This window comes from Acinonyx jubatus, chromosome C1 (assembly GCF_027475565.1).
Source record: "Acinonyx jubatus isolate Ajub_Pintada_27869175 chromosome C1, VMU_Ajub_asm_v1.0, whole genome shotgun sequence".
Classification (NCBI taxonomy): domain Eukaryota; kingdom Metazoa; phylum Chordata; class Mammalia; order Carnivora; family Felidae; genus Acinonyx; species Acinonyx jubatus.
The window spans coordinates 37,568,701-37,578,627 of record NC_069381.1 but is presented as its reverse complement, the minus strand read 5'-3'; the positions used below and the strand labels follow the sequence as shown (position 1 = coordinate 37,578,627).

The 9,927-nt window shown below is 55.1% G+C and overlaps 1 protein-coding gene across 2 annotated transcripts in view; it reads left to right on the top strand.

The window, feature by feature from the left end:
• The first annotated feature begins 1,494 nt into the window (after positions 1–1,494).
• TRABD2B (TraB domain containing 2B) overlaps positions 1,495–9,927 on the top strand; it is a 217,586-nt gene continuing 209,153 nt past the window's right edge. The window contains exons 1-2 of one of the 2 annotated variants that reach the window (XM_027059253.2): positions 1,495–2,034; positions 4,077–4,637. In XM_027059253.2, coding sequence (XP_026915054.1) covers positions 1,933–2,034; positions 4,077–4,637 — 663 coding nt within the window. In that variant the 5' untranslated portion in view covers positions 1,495–1,932. The remainder of the gene's footprint in view (positions 2,035–4,076; positions 4,638–9,927) is intronic. The other variant, XM_027059252.2, reaches the window with a different exon arrangement.

Sequence of the window (9,927 nt, the reverse complement as noted above, 5' to 3'; positions counted from 1 at the left end):
CCATTTTTTTTTTAACTTTTTTTTAATGTTTTTATTTAGTTTTGAGAGACAGAACACCACTGGGGGAGGAGCAGAGAGAGAGGGAGACACAGAATCTGAAGCAGATTCCAGGCTCTGAGCTGTCAGTACAGAGCCTGATGCAGGGCTTGAACTCACAAACCATGAGATCATGACCTGAGCCAAAGTCGGCCGGTCAACCGGCTGAGCCACCCAGGCACCCCTCATTGTCTGGTTTTAATGGCCTTTTTGCATGTCTGTCCCTGTCTGCCTATCTGGGCTATGGGCTTCTGATAATTCTACCTAATTCATACTTCAATCTCTGTTGTCAGCATAGGTGTCATGAACTTTCATTTAACAGATCTAAGCAAGGCTTCTGTGACTCAGTTTCCCCATTTGCTGAAAATGCAGACGCTTGCCCCTGTCCCTTGGTTTTCTCTAAGCTTCATTTGCCCCTCAGGAACAGAAAATTGGATTTAAAGGTTCTCTCAATTCCCATGGTGTAAGGATTTGGGATATGAATCTTCCCTGTTCCCTGGCCATTTACAGGGATCCTATGTGGGTCCAAGGAAGTTAATGGGAGAAGATTGTTCAAATGGAGGTGCCAAGGAATTGTGAGGAAGATTACTTTGCTGTTCTGTTTTGTTTTAATTCACCTGGTGTCTGCAGGGCACGTACTAAGCACATGCCAGTGTTAGCCAGGCACTGTATGATACAAAGTTGTAATTACCAGGTTCCCTGGATTTCCTTTGAGTGCTGCCTTCCCAGCCAGTCTGGGAGTGCCTGCCCACTCCTGCTTCTTTCGCTGTTAACTCCCTCCGCGACCTGCGCATCAGATGCTTTGGGCGATGCTGGCCCAGGTCCCCGGAATTCGTCCCCTAGCCTAGTCCCTGTCCACAGAAGATCCCACAGAGTTTGGCCGAGCGGGGCCTCGGCCCGGGCGCCCCCTGGCGGCCGCGCACCGAAGCTAGGGCCGGCGGGGAGCGGGCCAGGGGAAGGGGGAGCGATGGGGGAGGAGGAGGCACGGGCAGGGGAGGAGAGGAAAAAGTTGCGCTGGGAAGTTTGGAAAGTGGGGAAGTGGCTGCTGCGGGCTTCGCCTCCCTCCGCGCGTGTGTGAGGGAGCGAGCGAGGGAGCGAGAGAGGAGCGAGCGAGCGCCTGCCATGCCCATCAGACCCCGCCTCGCCGCGCCCGGGCGCGGAGCTCGCCCCGACTCCCTGCGGACCGGCCCGGCCCGGCGCGGCCCGGCGCGGCCCCGGCCCCCCGCCCCCCGCGCCGGGTCCTCCCCTCCCCCCGCCCCGGCGGCCCCAGCCCCCCGCCCGGCCCGGCTCCGCGCCGCTCTCCCGCCCTCCTCCCTCCCTCCCTCCCGGCCGCGGAGCAGCATGGCGGAGCCCGGGCAGCGGCCGCGCGGCCGCCCGCCGCCCCTCTGAGCCCGGCTCTGGGGCAGCCGGGCGCCCCAGACCCGACCCCCGCCCCGCCGCGCCCGCCGCCGCACTTGTCCCACGGCGCGCCCCCTGGAGCGCCGCGCACCCCTGGGACCCTTGCGCGCCCGGCTGTCCGCGTAACTCGGGACCCCGCGCGCCCTGGGAGCCCGGTACCGCCCCGGGACCCCGCGCGCCCCTGGACCGCGACGCAGCTCCGGGACGTCGGCGCGCCCCAGGACCCGCGCGCTCTCAGAACCCCGGGCTGCGCCAACGGGGCTGCGCGCCTGGGGAGGGGCCCGCCCCAGAGGGTCCCCCTCTTCCAGCAGACGGAGCCCCGCCCCAGAGGGACCCCCGGGTCCGGCAGGGACACCCCGCCCCGCCCCAGAGGGCTCCCAGCATCCCGCCGCTGGAGCCCCGCGCCCCAGAGGAACCTCCGTGCCCAGCTGGGGGCTCTCCGCCCCGCTGAGAGGGCGCCGCCCGGGAGGGTCCCCGCGCCCCGCGGGCCCCGGCAGGATGCACGCCGCCCTGGCGGGGCCGCTGCTCGCCGCCCTCCTCGCCACCGCCCGCGCCCGCCCGCAGCCCCCGGACGGAGGACAGTGCCGGCCGCCCGGATCGGTGAGCGAGCGCCTGCCCGGCCACTCTCCCGGCCGTCCGGCCACTCCAGCCCGTGGGGACGAGGGTTCGGGGGTCCTGCCTTCCGCACCCAGCTCAGCCCACCCGCTCCACCTCCGCCCGCCGGGCGCTGCCTCGGGCGCCCTTCCCTGCCTCCTGCCGCCCGGGCTCCAGCTCCGTGCCGGGAGCCGAGATGGGGCGCTCCCTCTCCAGCTCCCTCTCCGCACGCTGACGCTCTCGGGCTCTCCTCGACTTTCGGTCCTGCTTGGACGTTTCCTCCCTGTGCCCCTTTGACTCGCTTCTTTCTTACTTTATCCGTTGTTTACCCTTCTGGTTGCTCTCTGCCCACTCCTGACCGTGTTTCTCCCAATCCTTGCTCTACTCTGCTCTGACTTACATCAGACCTTTCCGCTCTCCCATTCCCACTCTGTCCCCCTTACAGACAGGCTTCCCTCTCCCCTGTCCTCCCACTCTGACCTAAAGCAAGCTTTCTCCCTGGTGCTGGTTCCCACCTCTCTCTCCCTCTCCAGCCCAGGCCCCAGGCACCCAATCCTCCAACTGCCCCCATTTCACAAAAAGGGGGAAGATTCCAGAGGAGAGGAAAAGGAAGTGCCAGGGCAAGCTGGCCTAATATCTCCTTGGGGGTTGAATGATTACTGGTTCTCCTAATTTTCCTTCCCAACTACAGAATCCCTTGATTTCTCTCAGCATCCCTCCCTCAAAGTGTAAATTAATGCATGGAAAATAACCCTTAATTGGAGGCCAGTGACTAGGAAAAGGTTGTATAGGGTCCTCACTCACTGCCCGGTTAGCAGGGAGTTAGTTGACCTTGGGCAAGGTGCACCTCTGCTGTCCTGACTTGTGTGGGAATGGGGAGGTCAGAGCTAGTCTAGCTCCAGTGTGCTGGGATCCACGATTTTTGGTTGTTAGTAAAAAAAAAAAAAAAAAAAAAGGTACTATTCCCCCACTCACCCCATCACACACTTTTCATTTGTGCCAGAAGCAGGCAGAAAAGTTTTGAGTTGACCTCAAGTTTGCAGGTGGTCAGTGGGCAGTCCAGGGGCTTTTCTGGATGCAAAATGACTGCCTGAGAGAAATGATAGTCCCTTTCTCATGCCCCTTAACCCCTGGTCCTCAGCTAGATCTGGAGAAAGGATCCCTGTCTCCATGCCCCTCTTTGCCCCTGTGCACACTCCTGATCAGAGGTTCTGTCTGAGAAGATGCCCGAGAGTGGGGGGGGTGGAGGCCAGGTACAGCATTTTAGGGGAGGAGCCTGAAGCACATTTCTTGGGATGAATTCTAGGGAATCTTCCCCTCCCAAATCAGGGCCTTGTGACTTTACTTAGGCTGCAGCTTGTAAAGCGCTTTCTCATCTGCAGTGGAGCAGAGTAGCCAACACCCCAGACCTGCCCTCCAACAAGAAAACCGTATCCACCCCAATGAATGGGAAGTAGCTGTTTAAATAGGTGTGCTATTTTTAATAGGTGTTCTGCTTTCAAAGTGCTCTTGGCATGTATCTTCTAATGGTTGGGTTTAAAAGTTATATGACTTCCTCCCTTCTTGCCAGAGCAGGACTCTTGGTCCCCCTTTCCCCACCCTCCACATGAAACACCACCGGTGAAGGTTTGGCTTGGCTGAGCATGAATATTCTCAGGTGCTGTGGCAGTCCTTGGCACTCAAGGGGGAAAGCTAATCATAACGAGAGAGCTTCCTTCGTTGTCTCCTTCCTCTGTGCCTGGTGCTGCTCTTAGGGCTTACTCACATATACTGTGTCTTTTCATCCTCCCTGGGGTAGCTGCTCTCACCCCCAGTTCACAGATGGTGAAACCGAGTCTTGGGAAGTGGAACAGCGTGCTTAAGATGATCCGCTGAGACAGGTTTTGAATCTGGGTCTTTCAGCTTCCACAGCCCTTGCTCTTTCCCATGGCCCCATGTAGGCCTCTGCCTTCCACCCCACCTCCACCTGCCTCGGTCTATGCAACCCCTGGTTTACTCCCCTGCTATTAGCCTCACTGCCTGCCTTGTCCTTCCCCCCTCCCCTGCAGCAGAGGGAGCTGAACTCTTTCCTGTGGACTATTCGGCGTGACCCCCCTGCTTACCTGTTCGGCACCATCCACGTCCCCTACACCCGCGTCTGGGACTTCATCCCGGACAACTCGAAGGCAGCCTTCCAGGCCAGCGCTCGTGTCTACTTCGAACTGGACCTGACGGACCCCTACACCATCTCAGCCCTGGCCAGCTGCCAGCTGCTGCCGCACGGGGAGAACCTGCAGGACGTGCTGCCTCGGGAGCTCTACTGGCGTCTGAAGCGCCACCTGGACTACGTGAAGCTGATGATGCCCTCGTGGATGACACCAGCACAGCGGGGCAAGGGGCTGTACGCAGACTACCTGTTCAACGCCATCGCGGGCAACTGGGAGCGCAAGAGGCCCGTGTGGGTGATGCTCATGGTGAACTCGCTCACGGAGACTGACGTGCGCTCCCGAGGTGTGCCCGTCCTGGACCTCTACCTGGCCCAGCAGGCCGAGAAGATGAGGAAGAGCACCGGGGCCGTGGAGCGGGTAGAGGAGCAGTGCCACCCGCTTAATGGGCTCAACTTCTCCCAGGTAGGCACTTGGCTTTCCCTGGCCCCTGGAAGCGGCCAGCCCCTTTGTCCTCTTCTCCGATTGCCTTCCTCCTGCTGTATCCGGAGCCCTGGCCTTCTTCCAATGGGAGAGGCTCTTTCGGGCTGCGAGGCAGCTCTCTGGCTGCTTTCGGGGTGGGTTGAGGGCAAACTGGTGTGTGCTAGAGTTAGGGATGAGCGTTTGGGTGTTTGCTTCTCTCTCAGTGGTGCTACCTGTTGGGGATATACACTCCCCACTTGCTGTGCTTGCCTGAGCAGAAAGAATTTTCCCGGGAACATCAGAGTGAGGAAAACAAAAAGAGTGAGTTGCGGGTTTGCATCCAGCTTTCCCGAGGCCCTGGGGTCTCCAGAACAGGAGGCTGTCCTGAAGCTGTTGTGTGGGCACCACCCCCCCAGGCAGCAGCGTGCATGTGCAGAGTAAGAGTCATGGTTCCTGCGGCTTTGCAGGCAGGGGAGGTGCAGTGGACCTGGTGTCTGTGTGACTCTGGCTTGTTGCTGTTGAAGGTTAAACACTACTGAATTACCCAGGCCTTTGCCTTGCTCTAGGCAGCCCTCGGACCTCCTCCCTAGGCCTGGAGGAAGTCAACAAGGATAGTTTTGGGGTTAATAATTTCAGAGAAATGTGTTCACTTAAAGGTTGACCGTTCTGATTTCTGAACCTCAAGAATGGGGGCAGGGAGAAGGGAAGAGCTTAGGAGGTTTAAAGTCTCTGGCTGCCAGAGACCTGATCCAGCAAAATGTCATGAAAAGCCCCATCTCCATGGGCAGAGGTCACTTGCAACTCACTGGCCCCAAACTCAACTCTGAGACCCTGGGAACAATGAGTTCACATCTGTGCCTTGAGAACAGGCTGTCAATCCTGAGATCCGGGATCTGAGTCAGGGCTGGTGGCTCCTGCAAGGAGGCCCCAAAACAAGGCATGGGCCAATGCCCTGGGTGAGGTGTGGCCCCCAAGATGTGTTCCTCCATTAAGGAGACAGCCTCATAAATTGGCCAGGCTAGAAACTCCACCACTGGGACCAGACCTGCTCGCTGCTCCCGAGATGTTGCAGACTCTTCACCAGGGAAACAGCGGCAGAAACTGATCCCCCTTTGGAGATCTTCTGGCCTTTGTTTTTCCAGGGGAAATGCAATATTGTCCCCGGGGAGGTAAGAAGCCAGATTGATTTGCCGGCCAAATGAAAGGCGGGTTTGTCGGTTCCCCTGCTGGCTCTCCCATAATTGTGGAGTCCTTACCCAGAGGGCCCCGGTGGCAGGAATATTGGGGCAGTTAGTCACGCCCCGCAGGGTTCTGACTACGCCTGACTCCTTCTCTACGGGGGAAAATCCTGTGCATTCTCTGGCCCGGGCGCTGAATCCTCTGAACATACCGGCTCTCTCCCTCTGAAGTGACTTTTCCCTTGCCAGCCTCGGGAGCTGATATTATCTGTATCGGGCTCCCTAGCGCTCACCGCCCATCTCATTTTAGAGGCAGGTTTGTGGGAGGCCTCTCTGTTCAGAGACCTCACGTCTGGCCTGGATATCTTTTTTAGGCCGGGGAGGTGGGGCATCCAGCATCACTGTCCGCACCCTCTTTGTACCCAACCACAGAGGAATCCGAGGAGAGCTGGAGCGAGCACACAAACCCTCTGGTTAAACAGCCCCTGGCTTTAATCTGTCTCTCTTAAAACAACAAAACTATCTTTCTTCGGCGTCTGGAAACACTGCTGCTCAACCAAATGACGGCTTTTGGTAGGTTGAAAACATTTGCTGGAAAGTGTGTGAAGTTATGTTTTAGGAAAAGTTCCTGAGAGCCATTTATCGGCCAGCAAGGAGCCCGCTGACAGTCTCCAAAGCCCATGTTTGAAGATCAAACGGACTCAAATCTCTGGTTTCAAAAATGCACGCACCCCATCACCAGCCTGGGCCCGCTCTTAAAATTGTTCTTGGGTCCAGCTCCTCAAGAGGGCTGCAGGAAGCAAGTCCAGAACAAAAGAGGACAGGACTCCTCTTGGTTCCCTAATCAGTACACCCTTCACCACCTGCCAGAACGTCCAACCTCGCCAATTTGTCCTGTTATCATTTTGGAGCGAGGTGATGAAATCTCTCCTCCATCCCTGTGGGCAGCTGTGGGCTAACTGGGAAAGGAGGGATTCCAGAGCCTGGGTGGATGGGGGTGTTAAGGGTCCTCAACCCCAAAGTCAGAAATGAACAGCCTTCTCAGTAAAATCGTATGTGCGCGTGCACAGTTTGATATGAACATCTGTGATGCATTATTGTACCGAAATATCTGTTAAGTGCATCAGATTTTTATTTTTTCTTTCCTCTCAGCATTACTGTTATTGCAAAATATTTGGTGGTGGGGGGGAGGAACAATGAGAGAGGAAGGCGGGAAAAAGAAACCTTAAAAGAGAGAGCCTTTTTGTGAAGCGCTGGGATTTTAGTTTTAATTTTAGTATTTCTCAAATGTTTGTATTTTCTTCTAGGCAGAAATACCACATTTTTCCTTGCTAAGTGAAGAAAGAAAGCGTACATTTTCAGACTCCATGGGTGGGAGGAGCCAATGAAAAAGTCTCTGGTCTCTGATCTCCGTATAAACAGAGAGTGTGGGACCCAGCATCAACATGGGCTTGCGGCGTGGCCTTGGGCAAGTCCGTTTCCCTCTCCAGGCCTTGTTTTTCCTGTCTGTGAAATGAGATGCTGGGATTAGGTCATTATTCAAGCCCCTTCCAGTCCTGACATTTCAAGGGACAGTTATAATCAATTCCACGTGCCAGGCACCCTGCCCGTAGGAGGCACGCTTTTCCATTTTGTTGGGTGCTCTCCCAGGTGAGCATTCAGAAGGGCTGGATGACCTGCCCAAGGTCATGTGGCTCATAAGGAACAGCCACTCTACCTGCCCCTAAATGAAGTGTTCATGTTGACTAGGTATTTCATGTCCTGCAATTATTCCTTCAGTCCTTTCTGCTGTTTCTTTCTCTCCATTAGGACCTGAGGGCTTAAAATTTTACTTCTTGAAGAATTTATAATGACAGAGAAGGTATTTCCTTTGGCTGTGGGGCTTGTGAGAGGATGGTAAAGGCCCTGATGTGTTACAGACGGCTCACATAGTGGCTGAGAGCAGACTTCTAGGTTTCAGTCCCTGGTCTGAATCTAAAGCCAGTGACTTGTGTATAACTTCGTGTTCCCATCTATAAAATGGGGCAGTAGTGACCAGCCTTTCACAATTGAGCTGGTTTTGTGAGGATATGAGAAGACACTCCTTGTGGGAGGTTGGAGAGAGTATAAAATGACTACCTCGATGTAGGTTCTGTGCTTGGAAAACTGTTCAGGCTGGCTCCAGGACAGGGGGAGAGGAAGGTTGCATGGGAAGCCTCATCTCTGCTCTGTTGGCACCTTTTCCCATCAGCCGTGTCCACTGTCCATCCCTTGTAGAACAACGCAAAGCTGGAGTGAGATGGTGGCGGCCCCTGTCCTCAGGGGCCTGGGGATGCCTGAGCCTTGAGCCCAGATCTTGTGACAATCTTGGGACCTGCAGATTTCAATCGGCTCTGTTGGCTGCCTCCCGGGACTGGCACTGGCTGCCACCAACAGCTGACCTGATTAGGAGACGCCCTTCTCCCTCTAGGGGGCATCAGTCCTCCCCCACCCAGACTGGTGGAGTCACTGGCTGAGAATACCTTGAAGTCCTGTACTTCCCGAGGAATAATATAGCAAGGACCCTGCCATTCTGTACTTCGCCGCGTTTTAACAAACATGCCAATGTTAGCCACTCAATGTGTGTAAAGCTTGAGCACTTGGGCACAGCCGCTGAGGGCATCCAAAATGTTTGTAAAATACCGCAGCCCCCTCAGTGGGGAGTTAGAAACCACAAAACCATCACTGATTGAGCTCTGTCTCCACACAGGGCACTGCATAAAACCTCACAACGACCTCGCCTTTAATCCTCACAGAGATGCGACAAGTCATATCATCGTATCTGTTACAGACAATAAAAAAGTTGTTGCGTGGCTGTGATTACACAGCTAGGCCAGTGGAACCAGGATTCCAACTCAGGTGTGTCTGATGCTAAAGCCCCAGCTTTTCAGACATCTTAAAGATGAATTCATTTTTGTTCTTAATAGTGAGATGACATTATCTGGTGACGTGCGTGTGTGCGCGCGTGTGTTGGAGTTGGAGGAGATCATCTTTTTTTGCTAAAAAAATGAAATGAAATAAAATATGATAGAGATCATTGAAAAGTGCTGAAATTGATTTGACTTGTAAGTTGGATCTGAAGGTGATTCTAAAATAGGAGTTGCCAAAGACATTCTGGGTACCAGTTGCTTCCTTGGAATGATGGGCCCCTAACATTGGCTAAGCCAGCACAGTTAAATAAAGAAACATCTCCTTTTAGTCACAGTGCCTGTATATATATCCTGAGGGGCCAGCGCATATTATTAGGTGCTCAATAAATATTCGGGGAATGAATGAATGAATGGAGACTGTATAACTGGAGAAACCACCATATGACCATCCCTGTTTCCCTTCTGCCATCCAGCACTGTGGAATGAATGAATGAATGAATGAATGAATGAATGGAGACTGTGTAAGCCACAGTGAAGAACCTCCTCCTTGAACTTTAATAGCTCTAATAGCTTTAATAGTGCATTCCTACAGGGACACAAAATGTCGACATCAAGTGGGTAGGTAGTTCACAAGCAGACCCTAGCCCTGACCCCATTCCTACCTTACCTGTGACTTTGGGCTAGTTCTTACCTTCTCTGGGCTTCGATTGCTCCCTCTGTCCCTCGAGTGTTAGCTGGATGATTTCCAGGGTCGACCCAGTTCTGACTTCTGTGGTGCTCATCTATGACCCCCGTATCTTAAAGGCCCTGGGCCACCCTGAGATTTTGAGCCTGGGAAGGGCTGACAGTCTGGTCTTCAGCAGGCCGCTGCTGATACCTAATTCTCTGGAAGCCTGTTGGTTCCAGCGGGTGATCCTACTGCCTCGCACTGCCAGTCTGCGGAGCAGAGAGCGCAGCCTGCCGTGGCACAGCCCCTGGACACCTGCCCGGTCTTGGAGCCTCTCCTTCATTAGGGTTCCTTTCCCTCTCTCGCTTCCTCATTCAGCCAGAATGCCCTACTGTGTTGGGCCAGTGCAGTGCTGGGGGCAGACCTGGGAATGGCCTAGTTTTTACCTGCAGAGGGTTGGCTGCCCCGCCAGGGAGAGTGGCTATTATTAGTCCTATTTTGCAGCCATAGCAACCCAGGCATGGATCTTGTGCATCAGTCCCTCCTGTGACCTGATTCTC